General features: G+C 39.7%; 1 protein-coding gene across 1 annotated transcript; it reads right to left on the bottom strand.

Moving 5' to 3' along the window:
* Positions 1 to 27,892, bottom strand: LOC142075517 (chondroitin sulfate proteoglycan 4-like). The gene is made up of 9 exons (XM_075136924.1): positions 27,737 to 27,892; positions 23,557 to 27,126; positions 22,225 to 22,695; positions 21,219 to 21,395; positions 15,588 to 15,786; positions 11,924 to 12,055; positions 7,676 to 7,848; positions 2,528 to 2,711; positions 1 to 2,030 (listed from the first exon to the last, which is right to left on the bottom strand). Exons 1-9 carry the CDS (start codon positions 27,863 to 27,865, stop codon positions 1 to 3), a joined length of 7,065 nt encoding a protein of 2,354 aa, XP_074993025.1. The 5' UTR covers positions 27,866 to 27,892.

Genomic DNA, 27,892 nt, shown 5'->3' with positions numbered 1-27,892 from the left:
CTACACCCAGTATTGATTGCGCTTCAAAGTCGGGTTTGTTTTTCGACAATACTGGATCATTTCAGGATCAAGGTTTAACCAGCTGTTTTGCAGAGACCGTTCTACAGTCGGAGAAACCACTGCAGGAAGCAGCTGTTCATGTCTTACCGCCATAAATGTGGAGGCTGTACTTCCCTCAATCCCCTTCAGAAGGGGAGTCACTGTAACACTGGGTACAGTCAAGCTCCTTTCCAGACATCGATCTGGACTACTGAGGACTGCATCGTTTTGACTTTTCACGAGTGGTTTCGTCTTCTCTTTCTTCTGACACATTAGCAAAATGCACACAGAAATAACAGCAACAATGAGTAACACAGACACCAGGACCAGGGGGATAATGATGTACCAAGGGTTGCTGCTTTCACCTGCTTGCTCTCTGGGATTGACCTGGTTTGTGGTCTTAGTCCCCGCAGATCCACTTGTTCCCATCGCCAGATTTAGCAATGGACCTTCCTCATGTAGATTTCCCCAGCGACTCTGCCCTGGCCACATGGTTGGTCCAGTCTTCTGCGGTGCCACTGTAGGCTCTTCATTCTCAGAGGAGGCTGAGGTAGTGTGAATCTTCACAGTGGTAGTGCTGGTTATGGAAGGCACCTCGGTTGTAAAACCCTGCATAAGTGGAGGACTGTATGGCACGATGGAATACTGAAAACAGCCGACAGCAGGCTGCACAGCATCTGCCCTGAGTAAAAACGTGAATGAGTCATTCAACAGATCAATGCCCGTCATATTCGTATCTATGTCTAGAAGCACAACACCACTATCAATGTCAGCCTGGGTGAATGTCTGAATATCTTCGAACACTGCATCATTCGCAAACCTTTTCTTTACAATCCTTCCATGAGACGGAGGCACTATCACTTCAAATCTAGGATTACTATTTGTCAAATTAGCTAGCTCAGAAGCATCCAGGTCACTGCTTTGGAGTTTATGAGCTGCTTGATTTGAAATCTGCATGTCAGGTACGACTTGTACTAAAGGCTTCACTGTGATGTTCAGCACTTGTCCTGTTAGATTGCTTTCTGCAGTGAAGAGCATAAACTCCAGTACTTCTTTGGACGCAGTGAGATTTGTCAGGTGGTAAGACAGCCTTCCTGAGTACAAATCTGCCTGCTCAAATTTAGTAACCTGCTCATTTCCAATCAACAGGTGCCCATATTTGAGCGGCTGAGTTATTTCATACATGATACTAGTGCTTTTTCCATTTGTGACAGCTGAAAGCTGCACATTAGTAATAGCGACAGATGTCTGGCCCTGTGGAAGTGCCACATTGGTAAGGTTGACCAGGACAAGAGCGATTGGTATGACTTCAAGACTGAATAGTTTGTATAAAGGGCGATGTTTACCATCAGTCACACTGAAATAGAACACCCCAGAAGATGAACTTCCATCCTGTACAAACCAAACTTTACCACTGTCAACATCTGCTTGTGTGAAATCCTTTACAGAGACACTGAGATTGCTTTTCATTGCTAAATAACCATTATTGGGGTTGCTAACAATGGTGTATTTGAGCTCGGCTGGGGTGTTATCTAGGTCTTCAACTTTCAGATTCTCTGACCCCAGCACTGACACATCCCCCTGCAGGACTTTCAAGTGCAGCCTTTTAGTCTTCAGTTCTGGAGCTTGGTCATTCACTGGAACAACAGTGATATTAAACATCTCTTCTAGAACTTCGCTATGGGGCTTCGTTGCAGACTTGCTCTTTAGGTTTAACCAAACAGCAAAAGTGAAATTGTCATTAAGCGATTCAGAATTATCATGTACATACACAATTCCAAATTTGTCCAGTATGTATTGGGAGAAGTTAGGTTTTTCTTTGGTAACATTTCTTTCTCCAACAACAATCATGCCATGTTGGGGTAAAGATACAACTTGATACCAGACTTCATACATGGAGCGCTGTACCTCAGGTAGCTTAATCAATAGATTTGAAGCATCTAAATTTGTTTTGTTGATTAATACTCTACCTCCTTCCTGGACTGTGACACCTAGCAGAAAGGAAAAGAGAATCTTAGAAATTGACTATTTTATAGTTGCAATGCTTCAGAAATTAGGTATCAAACACTCATGATGCTCAGAAAAGCTTCTCCTGCATGGTATCCTTGATTTCCATATGTCATGGCTAAAAATATATTATCACTATTTTTAAAATAGAGTCACATATAAGAGACAAGATTTTCTATTAATGCATACATTAAGATTAAAAAAAAAATCACTATCTCAAAGCTTCTGACAGTGTTTTCACCTACCATTATAGTAAAATGGAGAATACCCACTATAGCAGTAGGAAGGATCAAACATAGGTAGTAAATCTCATTTTTAAAGATGCAGTGATGCAGTTTTCCAAGCCACTATGACAAAAGTGACAAAAGTATTCTGGTCATTTGTTACTGAAGAGAAAGTAGCCTTTGTTTTTTCACATTTGTTCATTGGAACCCTGACAGATCCAAAACAATTTGGAGCCCAAACAGTACAGCATCTTTACCTGTATTTGCCAGAAGACGACTGTTCTGATCATGCCTGGTAATTTCATATGAAATTACAATATGGAACACCTGGAGATCCAGAGCTGATGGTGGAGAGAAGACAGTAAACGTAAAGAAATCTTCTGCACTCCAGCCAGCTGACTTGACATGTAAGTGCTCATACATGATCACACCTTCATCCACCTGTTTAGGGTAAAGAAAAGCCATAGGTGAAAGAGGAGAATAATTTTAAACACAGAAGTGTAAAGAGAGAAAAAAAAAATCTTAAGAACATTGTTCAAGAAAGGCCTTTGTACCTTAGTCCATGCACAGTGTATATGTAACTTACATGGAGATTACCTTGCATTTCTCTTTCTCTGAAGATGGACTCTGTGTTGCCAGACCAGCATACTTGAAGGTAGGTGAAACATTACTGGGCATGAGTGCTTAGTAAAGGCCTTATGTGAGGAACAGAGGTATAAAACATAGAGAAACTTATCTCAAACTAGCAGTGGTAATGGTGAACAGGAGCTCAGCTGGACTGTATCTTTAGTGAATTGGAATCATAGAATCACAGAATCATTAAGGTTGGAAAAGACCTCTAAGATCATCGTGTCCAACCGTCAACCCAACACCACCAGGCCCACTACATCATGTCCCTAAGTGCCTCATCTACATGTCTTTTAAATACTTCCAGGGTCAGTGACTCAACCACTTCCCTGGGCAGCCTGTTCCAAGGCCTGACCACTCTTTCAGTAAAGAAATTTCTCCTAATGTCCAGCCTAAACCTCCCTTGGCGTAACTTGAGGCCATTTCCTCTCGTCCTATCGCTTGTTACTTGGGAGAAGAGACCAACACCCACCTTGCTACAACCTCCGTTCAGGTAGTTGTAGAGCGCCATGAGGTCTCCCCTCAGCCTCCTCTTCTCCAGGCTAAACAACCCCAGTTCCCTCAGCCACTCCTCATAAGACTTGTGCTCCAGGCCCTTCACCAGCTTCGTTGCCCTTCTCTGGACACGCTCCAGCACCTCCATGTCCTTCTTGGAGTGAGAGGCCCAAAACTGAACACCGGATTCGAGGTGCGGCCTCACCAGTGCCGAGTACAGGGGCACGATCACCTCCCTACTCCTGCTGGCCACACTATTTCTGATACAGGCCAGGATGCCGTTGGCCTTCTTGGCCACCTGGGCACACTGCCGGCTCATGTTCAGCCGGCTGTCAACCAGCACCCCCAGGTCCTTTTCCTCTGGGCAGCTTTCCAGCCACTCTTCCCCAAGCCTGTAGCGTTGCCTGGGGTTGTTGTGGCCCAAGTGCAGGACCCGGCACTTGGCCTTGTTGAACCTCATACAGTTGGCCTCGGCCCATCGATCCAGCCTGTCCAGGTCCCTCTGCAGAGCCTTCCTACCCTCCAGCAGATCAACACTCCCGCCCAGCTTGGAGTCATCTGCAAACTTACTGAGGGAGCACTCGATCCCCTCATCCATATAATTGATAAAGATATTGAACAGGACCGGCCCCAGTACTGAGCCCTGGGGAACACCACTCGTGACCGGCCGCCAACTGGATTTAACTCCGTTCACCACAACTCTCTGGGCTCGGCCGTCCAGCCAGTTTTTTACCCAGCGAAGAGTGCACCTGTCTAGGCCGTGAGCCGCCAGCTTCTCTAGGAGAATGCCGTGGGAGACAGTGTCAAAGGCTTTACTGAAGTCCAGGGAGACCACATCCACAGCCTTTCCCTCATCCACGAGGCGGTCACCTGGTCATAGAAGGAGATCAGGTTGGTCAAGCAGGACCTGCCTTCCATGAACCCGTGCTGGCTGGGAGTATCATATGTTTAGGGTTTTTTGTTTATAAGGATACCAGCGGTGCTGGACTCATCGTCCTGAAAAAGCATATGAAAGACTGAAGGCTTGAAAAGGACTTTGATGAAGTGTTTCATGGTGAATAGCAAAAGACACTTCGTAAGAGACTATGGAAACCAGAAGGAGGTGCAATGACCATTGAAATATACTCTCATTTATAACCAAAGAGCTGATGGGATTACTTAGTGGAAAAGTTTTACATCATGGCAAGAAAGGGATTCCTAAGAGACAGGAAGGAACCTGGCTTGCTACACCTGCTTTCACTGACCTTGCAGATCATCATACTCAAGAGAATCCTATCAGTCCCACCATGAGGATTTAAGATTCAAAGCAGAATACTGCATTAAATCTTCAGAGAAACGCATATTTATAGAAGATACAACCATTTATCTCTTTAGGCCCCAAAGCTAAAGGCAGTATTTTCAGCCTAGGATTCTCATCAATTGGAATTACATCCAATTTTAAAATCAGTACCATAATACATTGAAACTACAATAGGATGCCTAATAACCACAAGACTAAAACACTTACTAAATCTCATCTAGTAGATTCAGCGTCTGGTCTGCTTGATAGTTCATTCACTGACCTGGAAAGAAGACAGCTATACCTACTAAATCCTTGGCAACTTCCCAGGCAACTACTGACATGGCTTGCATGTGTTAGTTTATAATTACCAAAGAGATTCCTCTCTGAGATGGTGCCAGTTCTAAGGTTACTATTTGTAACATACTCTGCACAGGTTACAAACACCCTGAAGAAACTCATCAGCACACGTTCCCATCACATATGCTGAAAGGTGTGAAAAAAGAAAGAAAAAAAACTCCTGCTGTTATCACAGACGAAGCACTTTAGCACTACAGAATCTGAACTGTGACTACAGACCGCGCTAATCCTGAAACTACTGCAACAGCCCTCACTGAGATCACTAGGGAAACAGGGCTTTCAGGCTCAGTTTCTCAGCAGCCTCAAAACCATCCCATCTTATTGTCTAAAAAATTCAGACTGATATGATAAAATTCTATATGCGCATCTCCAGGTTTATGCTTTCCCTATACTGATTTAATTCTTAATGGCTATTATAGGACAAACCAAACAAAATTGATAATAAAAGGATATGTTAGTTCAGGATGACTTTCCAAAGCATGCCTCTAGGATTTCAAGTTGGAGAAAGCAAATTTTTGTAACAAGAACAGGCACAATATGCATCCTTTAAAATCAACGGTGTTTAGTATCAATCTTACTAGGGTTATCTATTTTTTTAATTGCAAATCATGCTAATATCTGGGCTAAGAAGATAATAGAATTGGTGAGGATTTCTGTGTTTACCTCTGTAATGACTTTAAATATAATGAAGAAATAGTGGCTTGCTGCAAAGATGAAAATACTTCTAAGACACCATAGAAAGTACTGGCAGAGAAAAAAAACCAAACATCATGTTGAAAGCTACTGTATTATTCAAGTGTGTTTAACACGCAATTAGTTTTCTTATATTGGCTGAACAACACTGTCCATGAAAAAATTTCTTGGAACGCAACAGTGATTTCAATCCTTTTTTTCCTTTTTTCCTTTGGCAACAAAGCAATAAACCACAGGGCATAGGGAAGAGTTCAGCACCATAGCAAAAGTGCTAACTACTTTTATAAGCTAGCTGCATAGTACTTTTCAGAAGTGAAATTTCAAGTTCCACAATACAGAATGAAGTCAATGAAAACCCAAAGAACTAAACTAATGCAAAATATCTTCAATTCAACTCAGATTTACAAGCTTCTTATTACCAAACAGAAATTGAATGCCTTGTTCTCCATTACATGGAGAATATACAATGTTTGTAATACCAATGTCATTTTCTCACTGATATTTAACCTCATGTGGCTACAACACATTAGATAGTGAAAGTTTGTTTCGGATCTCTTTTCTCTCCCTTATAAGTCACTCTCCACCAGAATAAATAGCAAGCTGGTTAGGATACCTTAATTCTACTTGCAATAAGTCACTTAGCTCTACTTGTTTGAAGTGAAAATGGCCAAGAGAAGAAAAACATACACGTTATTATAGCTCAAACCCTTACACAATTTACAAAGTTCAAAGGAAAGTTAGCTATACATTAGTAAGAACTAAAGCTATAGAAAATAAGTGGCATGTTCTGACATGGCACTGTCTGATAAACATATGTGAAGATCATATTCATAGGCAAAACGAGTAAAACTTCAAAACCTTAGCTGAAAGATTTTCTCTCTGACATGCTTAACTGTTTCATCTAATGCTCATAAAAATCACACATTTTAGGAATAGAAGGGAAGAGTGTCGTTATACAGTTCATCTCCCTCATAATGTAAGACAAAACTCAGCAACTATTGCAACAAGACCAATAATGTAATGGGATTAGAACATAGTTTTAAGAGAAACATTCTGTGTTCATCTTGATTTATAAAGTTCAAGTGGAGATTCATTCCACCACAGTCCTTGGTCAGGTTGTTTCAAAGTCTGATGATAACTAATAAAAAAGTCAACCTTTTTTCCAGGTTTTATTGGTCAAGTTTCAATTTCTGGGCAATAGATCTTCTCATGCCTTCATATGCTACATCAAACAGTCACTTTTGAAATCTGTAAATGTAGATTAAGACGAAATTATCTCTTAATTTTTCCTCCAGCAAAGTCAGGAGATTAAGCTCCTTTTATCTCCCCCGCTTAGATTTTCTGAGAATAACTTACTGCACACAGAGTACACAGTTATATTCATATTCTGCACACAGACATAAGTCATTTCAGTTGCAAAAGAATGTTTTCCATCAAGTTACATGAGCTGCCACGTTTTAGTCATTCAAGTATGAGACCCTGTATCACAGTTAAGATTCTTTAAACACTTAATATCACAGCCAATCAAGTCAATAAAAGTCCTCTCGGGAACACTCATGAGGACTGTGTACAGCTGAAATGAATCTGATACTTGGACTTTTCATAGAGCAAAAGGCTATTCCTTCTGCCAAAAACTAAAGGCTTCCAACCTCGGACTGCTGGTTAATGGCACCAGAACAGCTCTTCTTGAAAAATACTGTTACAAGCAAAACAGTGGAAATTGCCAAGACGCTGCTGGTATCCAAGCAGAGGGGAACAAAGGCTCCTCTTGCGTTCATTACTAGATGCCAGATATTTAATGACACAGCAAATCTGGGTTGATTGCACTGATGGGTCACATATGCCTGGTTACTTAACAGATATAAATGGATCAGACAAAGAACAAGCAACTGAGATGCCCTTTGAAGTAACAATCTACCCCTGAACTAGTTATTATAAAGTAAATGCTTACCATAGACTGCGTAAAACTGAGGATTTCCTGAGTGGTATTATCAGAACTTACTCTGATCAGCCTTCCAAGTTTTGGGGAAGTTACAATCATAAAAGTTATAGTTCTGTTTCCTGCATTGGTCACATCATTGGTTACAGCTTTCAGATCATGTCGTGAAATAGGTTTCCTGGAACCTAAAAAACATCAGTTATAAGTAACATATATTTGCAACAGCAATTTTCCCAAAGGATAAGTTTTGTATGCACAACGCACCCTCTCACCTAGGTATTCTACTTAGCATTTAGAAGATCAGCAGGTTTATCCTTTTTCTAGTCACCTTCTAGTTACAACTCTTCTACAGCTTTTTCAATCAAAAAGTCCACCAGTAGGATGTACCTTTGTTTTACAGAAATGAAAAAAGTGCAGTTCTCTTCAGCACTTATAATCGCTAAATATTAGCTTCTTCAAAAACAACCCAAAGTAAGGAGTAGAGCATGTATAAGAAGCCCTGTTCCTGAATTCAAACTCCAGCCGAAGTCACCATTGTTAATGTTTTTGGTAATCCCAGTTGCCCACAGGGTGATTTGGCAGGGAAAAGCCTTAACACAGCAAAGTTTCTAGTGAATACACAAACCAAAATTGATCATTACCAGAAGCTTGAACCACACTTTACCAATATGAAAGATCATTTTCATTAAATGAAATTAAAAAATAAATACTGAATTAAACAAACTAGGAAGAATTTCACACAGCAGAAATAATGGCCTGAACTGAAATAATGTATTATTAAGATGGATGGAGACTGAGAGGTAACAAAATCCTTTTGATACATAGCACCACACTAACCAGTACCTTCTGGCTTAAATATTAAAAAGATTATAAAAAGCTTTCTGGCATTTAATCAAACCAAGACAATTTTTGACATAGCTGTGACAAAACCAAACCTAGTGATTTCCTAAAAGAAAAGAGAAGTTTTATTTGGCTTCTTTTTGATGCACTATTTCATGGTACACACTCAGCAAACTAAATCTCATGTTTAATCATACTTTTGGAGGAGCAACAGATTCCCATAATCCTATTCCCCCTGCCCCCACCTCTGCCTCCATTTTTACATTTTCTTTTTTTCTTGAGCAACAAGCTTTTATAGGTATCAATACATAATTTCAGATACTAGCAGTATATATCCTTGAAGTCTGAATTATCAATCCATGTTCAATAAAGCACAATGTTTATACAGGAATAACACAAAATAACATGTTCCTGCTATAATATTCAGAAGAAAAAATATGTTAAGCAAACTGAAGAATGGGATGTTTTGCAAACCATTAGTAACGTCAGGATTCTGCCTGTTTACACGTAGTTGTGCCCTGGTTCAAACTACCTCTGCTTTGAAACTGAGTTGTTACAATGAAATGAGATCTCTGGTTCTGTCTGTTTTCCCCTTTTTACCTTCCCATGCCTCTCTGCCTCCATACTGCTTTGAAAAGCGAACCAGTCCCTCTGCTCTAGAAAATTCTCCCACACTATATCTCTTTCAAGAAGTCTCCCTCCTCTTCCTCTCTCTCCTTTTCCCTTTTTTGCGTGACAGGCAGAGAGGGAAGCACGACCTTGTGTTGTGCATACTGCAGATGTAGTCAGGAATGTACAACTGAGAGCAACAGTTAATCAGACCACGTACATCTGCAAACACAGGTATTTCTCAATAACCTCCTACTTACGCAAATCAGGCCTCATTGCCTTAACAGAGTAAGACAGAGTAACTCTCAGACACAGTCACACTGTAGTGATGGAAGTTACTGCTCCGATTTTTCATAACCATACCAGGTTATCCCACCCCCCACCATCCCAGTGCAGGGACATGGGGACAGAGGATGTGTGCCACACAGCCCCTGTTTGTTCCTAATAGCCCTGATCTCACTCACGGCATAGCACAGGCTGAAATACAGTACAGGGCCACAGACAATAAAGTCTCTCACGCTCTCCTGTAAAATGGGATCCTCCCCCAAATACAACCTTCTCCTTCACCCACTTCTGTCCTGGGACTTGAGAACCTTTCCCAGCACCTGCAGTAGTTCTGCTCTGGTCTGACAGTTCAATAGGGAGAGGAAGGTTATTTGCCAGCCAACAAACGGAGGAAAGGAAAGTGAGAACACTGTCTGCTTGTTCCCAAACATGGGAGCAGAAACATAGCAAAACCAACCCCACCCAAACACAGGCGAAAGGAACAGAGATAGGGGAGGAAGACACACAACAAGGATGGGTGATGCAGAGTAGGGCCAAGTTAATCCACACAAGTAGAATGCAACAGCATAAGGCCATGATTGGTACCTAATAGTTTTGGTATCCATTTTTACTGCCCACATCTAAGATTTGGAAAGTGCTTTGGCATGAGCATTCTGCCTATCACTGCTAAACAGTTAGGAATCATCTCATTTACTGACTGCTTAGACAGCTCTGCTTCCGAATACCTAGAAGTCAGGCTGCCTCTCCTTCTGAAAGAGCAACTCAGCTCATTCCTTCTTTAAGCAATTGCTTCCCTGAAAAGCGCAAATCCTCACATTGTAGATATCTAGCATATGTAAGAAAAAACTCATATATCTAGCACTCAATTTACTAAGCACACTGAAAAAAACAAGCTTCTCTTCAACAAAAAAAAAATCCATAAATTGTATAAACAAATCTGGTATATCCAACACAAAAGAAGACAACAGTACACACTCTTATAAAAATCGCAGAACAATATGCCTGAGAGAATAGTTTATACCCAGTCATGAAGACATGGCAAATTTTTCACAATATATTCAATTTTTACTTCCCTAGAGAGAAGATTCTTCAAGTTGTCTCAAAATTAACTTTTCCTGCAGTGCTATAAAATATAACAGGATGCTGGCTATTGTTTTTATGTGTATTAAGCATTTGGCACCATCGTTGTTGTAATAGTCGTTTCGTGATGAGCTGAAACCCATAGAGCTCCAGAATGTCTTTTAAAAGTACCATAAAGAGAATAGGTGAAAAAGCTAGCAATACTTTTTAACACCAAAAAGGAATTTTGCTAACCCAAAGTAAGCGAGAATTCAGGAAAAACTGTGGGCTTAAATGAATACAGCTTGCAGTGCCGAAAGAAATGCTGTATTTTGCAAACTGGAAAACTGATAGATAGTCTAGAGACTTTGCCTTCTATGGAAGTATCATGCATACTTTTCTTACAATTATCTTTGGCTTAAGATAGAATTCCTGTAAATCCCTGTGCCTGAGGCAACCTTACACACCAAAATAGCAGATTAATGAGCTTTGTAAGTGGATTTATGTGAATCCCATTTGTATCGACTGAATTAGAAGATCATGCTGCTACAATCTAATTTTTTGTTGCCTGTGTTTAAGTGGCTTTTGTTGCAAGCCTTTGTTTATGCTTATATTCAGGAAGTTTAAGAAACTAAAGTGCTCCTCTTCTGTATCAAATTAATAAATCAAGATACAGACTAATACCTATTCTCAATCTCTCTGGCTGTATAGAGCAAAAAGAAGGTAGCACAAACCAAAGTGTGATGCAAGACTTTGCTGAGAGAAGACTAATCTTCATTTTTCCTTTAATCCTCCAATTAATGTTAGATTACTAACTCAATGAGGGATTACTCTTGCCAATGCAAACCAGTAAATGGCTCTGGTGAGACTCTCTTAACACATCAACTCCTGCAGGAGTAGGATTTCATTAAAAAAATACTCAGCTGCTGATCCAACTAGTTCCAAATGCACAAATACGAATCAAAGTTTTCAGCCCTACTGATTCATCATCAGTGAGTCTGTGCTGCTCTCCATAACTCAGCTCAAACAGTAAGAAAGCGAACTAGCAATCTGGCGAGCTTATGCGTGCTATTCAGAATCCCACAGACACAAGCTTCACTGCTTTTACCAAGCAAAATCACAACCAGCTAAGACACCTCTGAATATATGAATACAATATAGAGCTTTTAAATAAACTGAATGGGGAAAGTTCAGAGCTTAGGCAGACACTTATTGTCACACTATGCTTATATGTCTCACTGCCAATTTCCATGACTCCAAGCACATGCGCATATCAAAAAGTTAAAGACTATAAAACAATACAGCAATATGTTGTTTGAGAAAACGTAACTGTTCTTTTAAAAATCAGACAGATAGGTGTTCCCAGGTACAGTTTGCTGTAGTTTAGCCAGCTAGCTATCTGACATATAACCATAATTATACCATTTTTTTAAGTGGACGAAATTATGATAATCTTTAAAAACAGACCTGGAAAGACTCCGAGTCCTTTGTTCACTTCAAGGCTAATGACTAGCGTCCGAGCTGTGATGCTAAAAATCTGTCGAGGTGCGAAGTTCAAACCGTCTGTTACCTGAAAGTTGAAGCCTCCAGACATTGCTCCTGTAGAAAAACATAAATTTATTCTTGTATTATTCTATTTGTCATCCAAAACATACAAACATACACTGGACACCTTTTGCTCTCGGCTACAGTGAAATATATCCAAAGTCATTCTGAAGCAATTTTTGATCAATACCTTTGTATCTTAATTAGAATTAAATAAATTAATACTGCAGAGAACACCTTCCCAATGAAGAACTACTGGCTGTTGCTTACACTGAAGGCCAGGCATCCCTTAGATGTAAATTAGCAGAGTGCCTCTTCCTTTCTTTCTTCACTGACCCCAGTGGAGCTGAAACCAAGTTAAACTTGGGAAGACAATGACTCCCAAATTTCCTACTCCTTTTATATCTTAGGAGGGACTAAAGCACTTAAGCAGTCACATTTTGGCAAAAAAGGAATTTAGGGAGAAAAACAACTAGAATGTTTTTTTCATTTTGATTTACATTGAAAGGACTGAATCAACTCTCAGGTTGTTTCCTTTGCCTCTTCACTCTGCTTCAGCTTTGCTGAAGAGCATATGTTGTCACAGCTTAAACTATTTCAGAGGTTATGTGTACTCATAATAAATGCACATTTTTTTCTTTAATCTTAGGACTTGTATGTACTTTGGCACAAGTGATAGCAAAACACCTCCAGGAGTCTGAGTGGATTCTTGTAAAAATACATCTCTTGGAACTGACTTACTGAGGTGTACAGAGCTTCCTAAATCTTGCTTTAAGTAGAGGCTCCCCAGATTGTTTAATTAGGTGGAAAGATAGAATGAAAAATTGAAACATTGCTCTTCTAGCTTTGCCTGATTTAGCCATGAGATCTTGCCACATGAATATATATCCTGAAACTGAGACAGTGCCACATACATTCACTTAAAGATCAGCACTCCTTGCCTAACTATAAATTAACATATCAGAAGAATCAAATGTGGGTTCTGAGATTATAGTTAACAACTACCCTAGGCAATGCTCTTATATCCAGCCAGGCACTGAAGTAGCTCTGGAAGACTAGGTCATATTGTTTTTATTTTAAAAGCTTTTATTCTCTGATGTTTTCTCTTGATAAAAATGCTCAAGTAGTTGAGCATTTAAAACAGGCATTGAGGAGTCTACTATTTGCCTCAGGTTGGGAAAAAAAGGCTTACTTAGCCTCACTTGCTTTTTTGGCTAATGCAGGTCAACTGCCCAACTGGCACAGACATTTTGTCATTGGCAGTCAGGAACAGAACTAAATCCTGAAGAGCTGCTTGGGTGGAGCATGTATTTATTTCATCACAATGAATTTTTAAAGGCATATCTGATCAGAGGTGATTAAAAGGACACCAGAAAGAGGATTGTAAAAACTGCACTGAAAAGACACAGAGACTTCCGAACAAACAAGAGTTCAATTCAGCACTGCCATAAGGAAAACGCTGGCAGGGTTTAAGGGCAGACCCCATACTGTGAAAGCGGGATGGGAGCACCCTGGAGTGAAGCGAGGGTGGAAGAGGGAAGGAATTCTCACACTGAAAGAGGAGAACAGAAAAAGAAAGGTGTGTTCTGGTTCTGCGTTTATGCTGGTGACAGAACAATCAGGGATTACTGAGGAAAACACAAAATTTAAGGGAAAAACATGAGAACAAAGAGAACTCACAGCACAGAACAAGCAGCATAACGTAACTTGCAAGACTGAGCAAAGATGAAGGGAAAATTTTATGAAGTCTAATGTTAGAGGCATAAAAGTGAAGTACAGTAGTACTTTCTTTGGCAGAACAAAAGATCCTGAGGACGGAGAGTCACTGCCATGTACAGATGTAAAAGATCTCCTGTGGTGCCCGGAGGAGACGCCAGGGGATGGAAGAGCTGCCTCAGCCATGAAGATGCTGCTCTTCCCCTGGGAAACAGTTAGAGTGGGTGGGAAGAGCAGACACCAGGCTGTGGAGAACATGAAGTGGGGGTACTTCCCAGAAGGAGCCAAAGAAGCTAGCACACACTAGAGTACCGAAGACGAGGGACAGAGCAGCTGAAGAGAAAAGGGATAAAAAGCCAAATGACAGCAACTAGATATGGAAAGGCCCCAGGACAAGGCTGGGAGCGAGAAGATGAGAGTAACAAGTACACTTCCAGCAACAGTCCAAGATGAAGGAGGAAAGAAAATCACAGACTGAGAAAGGAAAAGAAGCAAAATGTCCAAAGTACTTTCTGAAACACTGGAGGCCATAAGGCTGAGCGGATGGCAGAGCCAGAGCAGCTGCAAGAGCTGACACATGACCTGGGCAATTTTACATTTCAAATTTACTGTACAACCCACACTCCCACTCACTGGAAAATTAAATTTGCTGTTCTTTTTACTTTTATTAATCAAGATTCACTTCCTAAGGCTATAGATGTGCATTTGCCCTTTCTGGAACACAGAGTGGATTCATTTCCTCACACTGAGACTACCACCGTCCTACCATCATAGGGGTTTTTACGTGACAAAGTCTCCCTCGGAACAATTCAAACAGCTTGGCTCACTTTTGCCATGCTCTTGACCTTTCATTTCCTGACCAAATTATTTGAGCAGGATACTTACAGCTCACCAGCAGCTGCTTGTAAAGCGATTTCAGCAACACATATGCACTCTGCAAGACAGTGCATTGGAAGTCAGAGCACTTTAACCTGCACCAAGCCTCATGAAAACACAGCACATCTGGAGTGACTGCTGCACCCAAGGGAGCACTGGAAATAATTTCAGCCTGCCCTTGGGCTGGCAAGACAGTGCTGTACCTCTTCCATCTCCTTCCCCAAAACTGGTTTATTCCTTCTTTAGCACATCCTTTCTTCTTTCAGCTGAGGTAACATGATAATAGAGCTGGAGCAGGAGAGAGGCAGCTATCGCCCTGTAAAAGCCCCACCTCTTCCACTGGCTGGAACACTGCTGGGATCTTCATTCCCACAGCTTCCCAGCACTGCCACTCAAGGATGAATGAAGCTGCCCTGACTTCTTTTTTTATTGCCCACACATTCTCTCTGTAGCAGCAACACAAATAACCCAGTCTCTAGCTCTGGCCACTGGCAGAAAAGAGTCAATGGTTAAAGCTGAATTCCTTCACAGACTGAAAGAGAGGTTGACATCCCCAGATGATCCATAACTTCATTGCCCAGAGCTGCTCGGGAACACAACTATACTGTGGCAGGTGTCTGAGAAACTGTTGGTCCATGAATAGCTCTGCACTGTAGCAAGACAGAAAGGCTTCAGAAGATTCTCAATTACAATGGTCAAAAAAATGGACTTCATATCTCCGAAAGCTGCAAGGCAACATTCCCCTACGCAAACCTGCATTCAGAAAGAAGGCTGCTACCAACTGAACCACTAATACACCAAGGTTTCTTGATGAGCACACATTTAAGTAGTCATCAGACCCTTTCCTGTTTAGTTTGTGAGATCATGTATCACATAACAGGTGCTCCGAGATTTTTGTGACATTACACGAAGACCTTCAAAGCATTACAAACACAAATACACTGAATAGGAGCAGTATTTTGGTAACAGGAGTGGTATTTTTGAAACCACATACCATTGTGTACAAATACCAGCTGCCCTTCAATTATATGAGCCTGGGTAAAACTAAGGATGCTCTTGTTTGGAGAAGACTTCAGAGCCAAGTGCCCATTGCTAGGTGGAGTAATGGAATATATCAGTTCTGATGGTGAGGAGTCCTTGTCTTCTGCACAGAGGTCATCAATAGTTATTTCTGTGACTGAACCCATCCAGACCTAGAAAAGCAAAAATAAAAAAAATAGTAATAATAAAGACAATGAATACAAAAGAAAATTGGAGTAAAAAAACCTTCAAAGAAAGATTTGTGCTGTGCAACACTAGCAGCTATGACAGGTTTCCTTACTGTCCATTCAAATCTCTGATCACGGACCGGAATAGTTAACGTTGGCAAATGGTTTTCAAAAAACAAGGCCACGAAATAATACAAGCAAACACACCCTACACCAGTTTGAGTTTTAGATAGCTGCAGCATGAGTGCTCTATTTGTCAGGCAGTATCCAAACGCTTACAAACATAACAAAATTGTATTTTGATAACTGAGTCAAGGAGCTCCTTTCCAACACATACACATGAATATTAGTGTCACGTACTTCACAGCAGGCAAGGCATTCAATATGCTCTACTTTCACCAGCAGAAAAGAAAAAAAGCCTGTGGACAGCATAATCTCTAATACAAATGGAACACTTCTTGTAGCTGCATTATTTCCTTCTAACAGCACGCAATAAAGGCCCTTTTTCTGTGCACCAAACAACCCACAGAGGTGCTCAGTCCAGTGGGAGATGAAGGAATCAACACCTCCAACAGCTGCTTAGCACTTTGCAAGGTCATACTTCCAGACAAACTAGCTAACTAGAATTTGGAAGATGGTATAAAACCCATTCCTTAATTCTAGTAAATCTAAATGCCGCTTTTTTTTTGTTTTTAGCTTAAGATATACACAAACTGCAAGATCCTTCTTTCAAGCAGAAAGGACTGCTATCTGGGCTTCATCCATATCTCACTGGATAATCTCTTGTTTGGAAACGATAAGCAACGGCCCATTTTACTCTTCATCCTTGCTGTATTTATTTGGAATTACAGACAAAAGTACTAACAAAGAACAATACATATTTATCTCAACATGAAATTAAATTCCTAAATATTCAATACATCAATACCAATTGTTTCCATGCAGAGTTTATATAGTGTACAATCTTAAGAGCCTGTGCCTTTAAAAATTTCAGCTTGGGCTTCAAAACACATACTGCATCGTCCCTTCCTGTCCTCCTAGGGTTTTAGTACACTTAACAAATATCTGATAAGAAAATCACACCAAATGGTTGAAGAGGAAACATAATCCTTGACAAAGGGCATTTTACCTCTGCCAAAACCAAAAATCAGCCATCACAGATTTTTTCCTAAGTATTAATTTTACTTTTTGATAAAAACCATGGAAGAAAACCTTTAAGAGCCACTGGGATTTTTGCCACGACATTTCAATAGAGGAAAGATTTCAGACTACATTGTGTCATAAAATATGTGCCACAGAAACAGACATAAAAAAGTGAAATTATATGTGTTTTCTAACTAGAAAAAAGCTTGAAAAAGAAGTTATGTTACATTTTATAATAGAAAATATCTTGTCTCCAGGAAATAGCTATTTTCTCCCTTGAAATATATATTTCTCTATAATGTAATTACTACTATTGAAGTTCGATAAAAGATGCCACCTGTGAAAACACAGGATGATAACTAATACCAAAGGCTGACTTGCTGAGCAGCACCAAATAAGCACATCAGTGTCACTGGTTTTGTACTGAGACCCCTTAACTCGTCTCAGTAGCACTTGATTCAGATTATTCTACACAGAAAATAAAAGGTCACATACAGCATATGCAAAAACATAAGAAAGGACTATGCAAACATGTTATTACAAATGACTCATTAAATGTCCAAAAGTTTTGAAATTTTTTCTCTTACTAAAGGAAAAAATGAGCTTTTTTTCTATGAAGCCAATGTTTATTTCTATTGTTTCAGGACACTAACACAATGCTTTTTAAAATATTGTACATGCTGAGGTGCTCCATGACCTGCAACACAATCCTTGAGGAATGAAAGGGAGATCCAAGAGCTGAGAAGGGCTGTAGGGAAGCAGACACTCAGAATACTGCAAATACTGTACAATTGGCTTATTTGCCACATCTAGGACGAAATCCTCCTTGAAGAGCACCACGAAAACTGTATCTGAACTTCCAGGATGTAGCATTACACTAATTTTGCATGTGCTTAACACATTCCACAGGCATGGTCCAAAAAAACGTTCATGACCCTGCCCACTGGGAAATAATCCATTCTGCTCTACTTGCAGCATTCAGTTATCAGTATCTCCTTGCATGCTACATATCCTACCAGACACTCTATATTACAGACATTTTAATGCTCTGGTAAGTGAGTCATTTAAAGAAACAAAAAAATCAGTGTTTGAATTTGGTTTTAAAAAAAATTCTAATTCTAGGAAAATAGGGCCCTCTTGTGGCAACAGGAGGATACAGTCATTTCACAGCATCACTACCCATAAATATATTTAAACACATACATGAACATAGCAAATAACGCCATGATAGTGATTTTCTTAGAAATATCCTATTTCCCTTCCCCATTCCCACCCCAGAAAAAGAAAATTACCACAGAACCTGTGGAAATTTTAGGAAATTATACCTAAAATGCTGTATAGTTTCTAAATAAACATATCCCTCATGCACTTACTGTTCTAATGGAAAGGCTTTAAATTAAATGCAAGGATTACTAGCATACATTACAGAAGCTCTCAGGACAGTAGAATTTTCTGCATCTCATACATTATGTTAATGTAAATACTTCAGCATGTCATAAATTCACAGCCAAACAAAAAAATGTTTTTTGTTTTGAGTAAAAACCAAACCCCTAAAAAACTTCACTAACTTTCACTGCCTAAAGAAAAATCAGAAACAACACCCAAAATGTTTGGTTGTTTGTCCTCCTGAAACACCTCCCATAGTGTTCATAACCTTGATGGTGTTCATAACCTTGGTAACAACAGACAAGGTTGTTTGAAGAAGGGATGTTATGGATGCCTCAGAAGTGAGGGAGCTGGAGTTGAAGGACTCATTCAGCATGTATGCACATGCTCAACAGTTTCTTGCATTTGGCCAGAAGCCTTGTGACAAAGGCCAAAATTAACTTTCATATGTCCATGCCAACATCACTGGCCATGTAATGCAGCTCTTCACAGAAGCTATTTCTCAACAGCAGATGCCAAAAGCTAACCTATTTTTTAATTGTTCAGCAGTTCTTTCTAACTCTTTATATTGAGATCTGCAAAATTTCTGAGGTGCTAAACTTCAGTCAACTCAAACGGTCCTACTGGACCTCAGTTCCCACAGTACTAGTCCCTCATTTTATACTTTTGTACATTTTGTACATTTCCAACCTTTCAAAAGATATAGAAGAGCTACTGCCTTTTTAAAAGCAACACACAGTTTATTACTCAACATTCACCACTAGCAACGTCCTTGAGGAGCACAGACTGCTTGGCTAGAACATGGGGCCAGCAAGTATCACCCTACACAGGAATGCATGGCTTATCTCAATATTTAGCAGGACTAAGAAAAATCCATTTTCTCCCACCTACTTTGGATGTGCAAGTTTTGCTTTGAAGAAGGATCATCTCAGTGTACTCCTTCCAGTATATAATTCGACTGCCAGTTTTGTTTTAGTCTGCACATGAATCCAACATATGTGTGCATGTTAGTACCCACTCATGACAAAAATAAATTTTTCTTAGCAATAGCTTATGCATGATCAGCAAAACCACAGGCACAATGGCAGCATATTGGTTTGGGGTATGCAAACTGCCTCCCCTGCAAAGAGGACTAACTTTGGATAGGTTAAGCTGTGTTAACCTTGTTCTTGGGAAGCCTAGACTTACAGATATTTTTAGAAAAATCCATATGCTGCACTGCAGTGCACTGAACGGCCTCAGTTCTGTTAACAGACTGGAGTTCAATGCCAGCAATGCACCAGAAGGGAGAGACAGAAAATTTCTGACTGGACATACATCCCTCTCACAGACAACGTTACTGTGTGCTGTGCTGATGTCTGTAGAGTACCACTGTAATTACTTTAACCAGGGAAGGTTTTACTCTGTACCACCCAAATGCTTGTGAAGTGAGTCTGCCCTTCTGCCAGCAGTCTCTGCACAGTCAGGGTGTCTTGTGTTTTGGGCATCTGCAGCTTATCATAGATTGAAGCTGCACAATACTGCCACTATCGCTGTTTAAAAATTATGTCTTTTTTCATGTGAAAAGGCTAAATACACAACACAAGGTTATGATCATTTTTACAGTAATCCATTCTCCCTCTGCAAAACACAACTAAATATCTAAAATTAAATGCATATTTTGGGTGCCACCAATTTGTAAACTGCATCATACAGCACTGGGGATGATGTAGCCTCAAAATACCCTGTGTAGCTTCTTTCAAACCTATTCCTACATATCTTCCCAGTCTTGATGCCTCTCAGCTGGTTTACTGTGACCACAGGTTCATTAGCTGACCCGTATCCATTTCATTCTGCTTTTCAGAGTTACCTAATTTGTTTTTACTCATCAGATCTCAGATTGGAAGCCTTTACACATGGGGGCTTTTTGGTTTACACAGGCACAGTGTCCACAATAAATTGGTTCTGGTTACTGAGTACTATTATAACACAAACAAGTAACAATTCTATAAATAAATAAATAAATCTGAAAAAGCACTGAAGTGATAGCAGTGACTTTTTTCAAAGATCGAAAGATTAAAAAGCCAGCTATGCTTATTAAGAGCAAAAGATAGCATCAGTCAACAACTTTAAAATTTTCTTCAGGAATTTGGGGGGGGGTGGAGTTAGAAACAAGTTAGCATGTCCTCTTTTTAGCTCACAGTATCACACAGTAATAGCTTCAGTGTCTGTACTAATATTTTGATGACCTCTAACAGCCTAGATTTTCACAGATTGCATTGTATTATTATCAGGAACTTTTAAAGAAGGGAACATTCCTGTTTAGCATCAGAAATATCCAACACATAGTCAATTCTCTAATGAAGTGTCAGTGAGAATGCTGCTCTCTTCTCTTGTCCAGTCCCACAGGGAGGAGCAGGCAGCAGAACGCACCTCAGCAGGTCTGACCCTTTGGTACACTTAACGGCAAGAGGCACAGGGTCTGAAGGCTGTGCAAAGACAGCAGTGAGATGTCTGCACCCTCATCATCACTACTCTGGGTACTTTTCTAAGCTGCGCTGTTCATTGACAGCCCTCAAGACACCGTAGCAAACACCACTAAAACACAACAGTGATCCAGGTGCAAGCCATCCCATCCCAAAAGCCCTCTGTCAGCCCAAGAGACTTCATGTATCTTTAAAAGAAAGCTCAGTCAGCCTTCTAGATAAACTTTACAACAGCAGAAAATGTTCTTCATGATGACTAGAATCTGCCTAAATACACATTACCCATGTACGCCTCCCTTCATTAACACTAATTTATTTAAATCCCAGGACCACCGTTTATTATATTGACTATCCCACCAAACCTAATACTCTGTTAATGAAGGTTAAAATAATTTTAACATTTCAAAATGTTGACAAACATACCTGAAGAATTCTGTTAACTTTTATAACAGGAGCTTCATCATTTACTGCAGTAACTGTTACAAATACAGTTTGGGGCAAGCTTTGTTTCCACAATTCTGTGTTATTTGCTATCACAGTAAAATTGTCCAACAGTTCCTCGCTGTCATCATGAACATAGTAGATTAATTCTTCCTCCACCTGAAAAATATAACAACCTGAAAAATTAAAGAGGCTAAAAAAAAACGAATGCCACATTAAAAAACCAAAAATATTCAAGTCTAGTCATGCCCCTCTGTATTTATTGTCTCAACTTCTAAGACTTTTTTTATGCTCATATCTGATCTGTACCTCTATCTTTGTTCTGTCCACAACAGCAAATTTTACAGCTCATCTGTCCATTCCTCTAGCCAGAATTTCTTAACTTGCCAGTCTTGGCATTCCCTCTTCCCCCTGAAGGGAAAATGGAAAATCCAATCCCACTGTATTTACCACAATGTTTCGTGGAATCTATAAACTGAACATAGTATTAGTAGATGGTGACTTAGGATACAGTTTTGCTTCTTAGAGCTAAAGGACTGAAAATTAGCTTATTATGCATATACTGGTTCTCTGTGAGCAAAGACATGAGCTAAAAAAACATTTTTTTACACTTTTTTCCTTGTTCAATCTACACACCATTTCCTCTGGTCTTTTCAAAATGTACACACAGTCTTAGGTTTCCAGAGTATCAACAACTTTGTCTGAGTATGAGTGGCCCATCAGTCTACTGTGATGACAGTAAACTAGTCTGTGTGACCAGTGGCTCACAAGGAAGTCATGTGGTTCACCACAACAATGAGGCACCCTCCGTCCCCACCACAAATGACCAGGTAGCAACCGCAGAAAAATCTTCGGTACAAGGCTAAAATAAAGCTCAAACTCACGCATCATACCACCTCCCACCAAAACGTCCCACTACAGGCCAAAATTAGCTTTTAGCAATGCAAAGAATTAATCATGACTACAGCAAAGCAGGTCTAAATGTTACCTGTCTTCTGGTAAATGTGGTTAACTTTATTCCAGGAACACGAGAGTTTTCAACATACCCATATTTTGGCTGCTCAATTAAAATAAATTCACAGCTGAGTCCTGCAAAGTGTCTGCTAGAAATTTTTAGATAGTCTTCCACAATGGCTTTCGAGCCCCCTTCGATTACTGTGAAGTTCTGTACTTCCAGGGGAATCACTCTGGGGATGATGTCTACAGAGATCTCTATTCCACTCACTGTTCGGATACCATTGGTCACATCCAGAGAAAAACGGTCATCTAGTTGATCAGAAACTGTCTGCACATACTGAACTTTGCCCTCGTCAACATCTTCCTGCGTGAAGCTCAAAACTGGCCTTTGGTCAGCACCAAGATAACTTGCTTCCGAGGAAAACTTCCGAATGTATCCATGTACTGGAAGCTGTCTTACTGTGAACACAATCTCAGATGGAGAACTGTTTTCATGAACGACCTTAAATTTAAAAACATACCCCAAAATTATTTAAACAGAAAAGGGAGAAATTCTTTAGTTCTCTTCTGAATTTTTCACTTTAACCCTTGGATGTCTGCCTAATTAACTGGCATTCCTTGTTGGGGTTACATGGTATATCTGCAAATTCCTAATACAATACAGTAATACCTTAGGTAGACTTGTTAAATAATGTGGTGTGGAAGTGTTTTGTAGCCCCAAATTTGTAAATTTTGAAACGGAACACACTGCAGAATTAGCTAATAGCCTAAGCACTGCAGACCCCTGAAACACGGATTTCAGCAGCACAGCCACATGCTGCCGGAGCCCCCTCACAGTGGTTACTGAAAGGCTACACACAAACAATGGGGAGGAAAATGTTAACCAAAGGGAAACGACCTCAGGTTTATGACTTGATGTTTTTAAAATTTTGGATGCAAATCTCAGACAGTGTTAATTGGGCTAGCTCCAAACTGAATGAAACAAAACCAATTCTTCCTTGGCATTTCCCACCAGCTCAACTAAGAATGATACATGAACATTAAGTACAAACAATTGTCATAACTAAAACAAATATACAAGTGCAGCATCTCAAAATCTTAACTTTCTCAAGCACCAATATGTAACGGAGTCAAAGACCATGGACAGTCTTTTTCTTTAGCATAACCCATTTCCTTTCTAGAAATGGAAGCTTCCTAGTGTTAGTCTCTCCAGAATTAAGCATCCAGAATGCAGTCATGTTAGTGAAAACCAAAAGGAGTTAAAGAAGAGAAGACAGAGAGGCTAAAGACATTGCAATGGCTGAGAAAGCAGTGAAGAAAATTTGCTAAAAGACTGGAGAAATGGACAACACAGTTAACTTACTTGCAGTTTTCCTTTACTGATTTTAACTGGTTTTCCTTCTTCAACTAAGAGATTGTTTTTGTTCATAATTCTTGGTGGCCACTGATGACTTTCCAAATATATGCGAACATGCACTCCAGCATCCAGATGGACATCTCTAGCACGGACCGTAAAGTTAAATGTGTCAATAAGGTTGTTGCTGTCATCATGCCTGTAGGTCACATACCCCTTTATCAGATCAAGTTGAGTAAAGGAATCCATCAATAGATTATTTACATATATTCTTCCGTATTTTGGGAAAGATAACATCTCATATGTAATCTCATGATCATTTCTGATGTCTTGGTTTGTAATAGCACTCAGGTTAGCTGTTGTAACAGTTTCCTCTTTTCCTTTTTGAACCAACAAGCCTGTATTATTTGCCAACCTAACATAAGGATCAGTGGCACTAACTTCTAGAAGCAAAGAGGTATAGTGCTTGCCATCTGTCACAAAGAGCACAAAACGCCCAAAATCTGCACCACGGTGTATAAACAGGACTTGCTTTTGCTCCAGGTCTGCTTGTTTGAATTGGTAGAGTCTGTGCAAAGTATCATTTGTTAGCACCAAGTCCCCATTGGAAATGCCACGTCTAGTATATAGCAACTGTCCATCATCAAAATCAGAATCAGGATCATGATAGCAAAGATCTGCCAAAGTTAATAATCGCTGCCCATTTCTCACTATGCTAAATATCTTATCAATTACACGTATTGGTTTCTCATCATTCTTCAGCTGGACAGAAATGTTGAATCTAATTTCTACTGACAAAGGTTCTACTTCTGGATCAAAGTTTACCCACTTTCCTGACTCTTCACTGGAAGCTCTGACAAGAAATTCATCAAATGCTGTCTCAGAATCGTCATGCACATACATAAGGCGCTTATCAGTTATATCTTTGTTAGTGAAAGTGGTGAGATTGTCATTACTCTCGAACGAGCCTGAAAAATTAATGAGTTTTAATTTCCCATGCTTAGGAAACTGTGTAACTTTATATTGGAAAGTTTTATTATCTGGTGTTTGCACAAACAATTTTGTGCTTGTTATTAACTCTCCTTCACCTTCAGTAACAGTTAGGCCATTGTTAGTCAAAATAATGTTTCCGAAATCTGATTTGATGTAGACTTCAAAGTCATATAAATTTGATTCCAGATATTTTGTAGAAATAAGGAATCTAAATGAATCATGGTTGTCTTCATGATATCTGCTGATTAATTCATATGCCACTTTTCGATCAGTAATATCTTTCTGGCTAAAGACTGAATCTTTTTTCAAAGGCTGGTCATTAAGCAGTATTTGTCCATTCTTTGGTAGGGACAGCAATTTAAAATGAAGCTCATCTTCAGGTATTTCTAGATCCACAATCACAGCAAAAAGATTATCAGAATTCAAATACTTCTTTTTTGATTTTTCAATTTCTAGAGGAGCATGTTTCAATAAACTGTACCTTAACCACTTCACTTTGATCGGAAACACGTGCTCTTCACTGATTCTGTTTCCTATGATAACTTTGAATTTAAATTGGTCAGTAACATTTTCCAGCTGAATTTCTTTAAAAGTGCTACAGTATCTCACACGGCTGCGCTGAACAGAGCGCTGAGAAAAAGAGTTGACTCGCTTCCATTCCCCTCTTGAATGCTGCCTTTGGAGTTCGCCAAACTGGGGTGGCTCTGTGATCTCGTACCATACCTCCAGCTCCTGGAGGTTGGCATTTGCTTCAACTGCCAGATGCCTAGGTGTGATCAGAGCTGTAACACCTTGGAGTACTTTTATTCCTGAGTTGTTGACAACTCTATAATCCAAAGGAACTGCCATGACACGTAACACAACAGTGTTGCTCACTTTCTCACCATCACTCGCCCTCAGAACAATCCTTGAGTTCTTGACGCCTGTGTGGACAAAGAAAACAGTGCCTTCTCTTAAGTCCTTGTTAGAAAAAGTAGTAATAGCTTTCCCAGGATGCTTTGAATTTTCTAAAAATCCTGCATCTGCATTCAGATTTCCAAGCACTGAAAGACTGAGATCTGCAGGATCTGTATCCTTATCTAGAACTTTTACCAGATCACTAGTCAAACGTTTCTTTGAGTTCTCTACGAGAAGAAGCAAGTTTCCCTCGGGAAGTGTCATCTCAGGCGCGTCATTTACTGGAGTGACAGTAATGCTAAACACGTGCTGCTCATTTCCTTGCAAATATGGAGGTACAATCTTCTCACTGCTGGTAGAAATGGAGAAATTAAAATAATCGTAAGTGTCCTCAGAGCCATCATGGACATAAAGAATCTTCCCTTGCAACACATCCTGCATAGTAAATGTTTTTACCTCCTGCGTTTGTTCAACATCTAGTTTCAAGTCTCCGTGAGACGGTGGTTCCTTTATTTCAAAAAGAATTTGTGATTGATGAATCCCTAATTTCTGAAAGTCTAAGTTGACTTTAATATGTTTAGATTCGAGTGAAGCTTGTCCGCCTTCTAGCACAATCAAGTTACTTAGAACTAAAAGGTGGCTTTTGTCTTCCTTGCCCAGAGAGACAGAGATTTCAGGGGAAATGGCAAATGTTGGGGCTGCTTTCACAGTAGGGTTCTTTACAGCCATCTCTAAAGAAAGATTTGTATTAAAAGCACTCTCCGTTTCACATCCAGCTGAAATGTCCTTTGTTACCAGAACATTCCTCAGCGATTTGTTTTCCAAATTGGCTTTCAGATCTCTTAAGCAACCTTTGAAGGACCCTCCTCTGGCATACTTCCCAGACACTGAAGTTAGCTCTAACTTAATCACTTCTGATCGTGTGCTGTCATCTACACCACCTACAAAGAGAGACCCTTTCAGAAGCGGCAGCTTGCTGTGTGGAGGCAATGATTTTTTCACAGTTTCTTCATCCAATGTCAGCTGCAAATATTCTGCAGTAAATTTCAGTTCGATGTAGTGCCAATGGCTATCATTGACAGACCTATGAGAAGAAACCTGGGTTCTACTTTTATGTTTTCCAACATAGGCTTTAATTAATCCGTCTTCCATTTCCATTGCAATGAAATCTCCTGCTTGCCCAGAATGGTAAAGCAGCAAGCCACGTGCAGCTGAGGTTTGCAATGTATACTCCAAGATTCCCGCATCATCAACATTCCATGATGGGAAAGAAACATACGATCTGGAACTGAAGAAACTAATGGGTTCATCTTCACCTGCAAAGAATTCATCACTGCATCCCACTGAAACTTCATGGACATTTTTAAAGCCAGGAGAAGGTCTCAGAGGCATCAGAATGTCTAGCTGATTGAACAACACATCATCAATACATCCTCGGAAATTGGGCAGTGCTCCAACAAGGTAGGGAACGTCAAGTTTACTAGTACCACCTATGTAGAATCCATAATCAATATTTAATTCATAGAGAATTCCAGGCATTTTTGCACTAGTTCTATCATGTTTATCAATTACCAATGTGACATTATCATGTTCATGATGTAGTTCAACCAGGTGCCAAGCTAAATCATTCAGCTGAGATCTTTGCTGAGAATGCAGTACTCGTTCCCCCACGCCAAAATTAATTCTCAACTGCAAGAGACAGAATTTTCACTATCAAAATCCAAAGCGGTATTTTTCACAATCATATATTAATATATTGTTAATAGATTATTTGTAATAAATTTTCATATTAAGTACGTAATTTAGAAAATATCATTGAAAAAAATAAAATCCCACTAACATTTTGTGTAGGTTTACTTGCCATCACAAATATGACTTGAATAATTGCAGAAGAGGGAATGGACTCCTCTGCAGTTCTGCTAGGACCAACAACTCCTGAGGACCCAAGTGATAATGATCTTTCAAGAACTTACCTTGCAGAAAAACTATTATTTGGATCCAGACATTTTCTATGATGGTAACATCATCAAATCTCAAATTTTGCCTTTACTGAACCTCATGCTTTGAACACAGTGATCTTACTTTTAAGATCTAGAGATCTCAAAGGCTTTTAGAGGCCAATTTTAATAACTATCCTTGTAAGAAATAAATACTGTATTCTGAAACTATCAATTATATTATGTGATTTTCCATTTTTTTTAAACATAAACCTTGAGAATTGTTATAGACAACAGCTTGAAGAAAAACACTAAACAATACAGGCTACACATATCTTTTTAGCTATAGTTATAAGCCATACCTGTAAATTTCCTGAGCGTAGCTCCATTAAACAATAATCCTTCTTCCCAGCTGCAAGAAAAAGCAGTCCATGTGGCTTGCTTGTTCGAAACCGCAACTGTAAGGATGTCTGAGAGGATGCTTCTGCCATGTTCAACTCCACAAAACTATCACCATA

Source organism: Calonectris borealis, chromosome Z (genome assembly GCF_964195595.1).
Source record: "Calonectris borealis chromosome Z, bCalBor7.hap1.2, whole genome shotgun sequence".
NCBI lineage: Eukaryota > Metazoa > Chordata > Aves > Procellariiformes > Procellariidae > Calonectris > Calonectris borealis.
This window is presented reverse-complemented; position numbering and strand designations above follow the sequence as displayed.

Bases quoted from the DNA above. Each gene is read 5' to 3' on its own strand.
- LOC142075517 (XM_075136924.1), bottom strand. From the start codon at position 27,865: ATGGCAGAAGCATCCTCTCAGACATCCTTACAGTTGCGGTTTCGAACA. The intron at 12,056-15,587 runs GTATGTGGTTTC...GTTTTTCTACAG, and splicing joins GCTGGTATTTGTACACAATG to GAGCAATGTCTGGAGGCTTC. The intron at 7,849-11,923 runs GTCTGTTTTTAA...GATGTTTTTTAG, and splicing joins AGGACTCGGAGTCTTTCCAG to GTTCCAGGAAACCTATTTCA.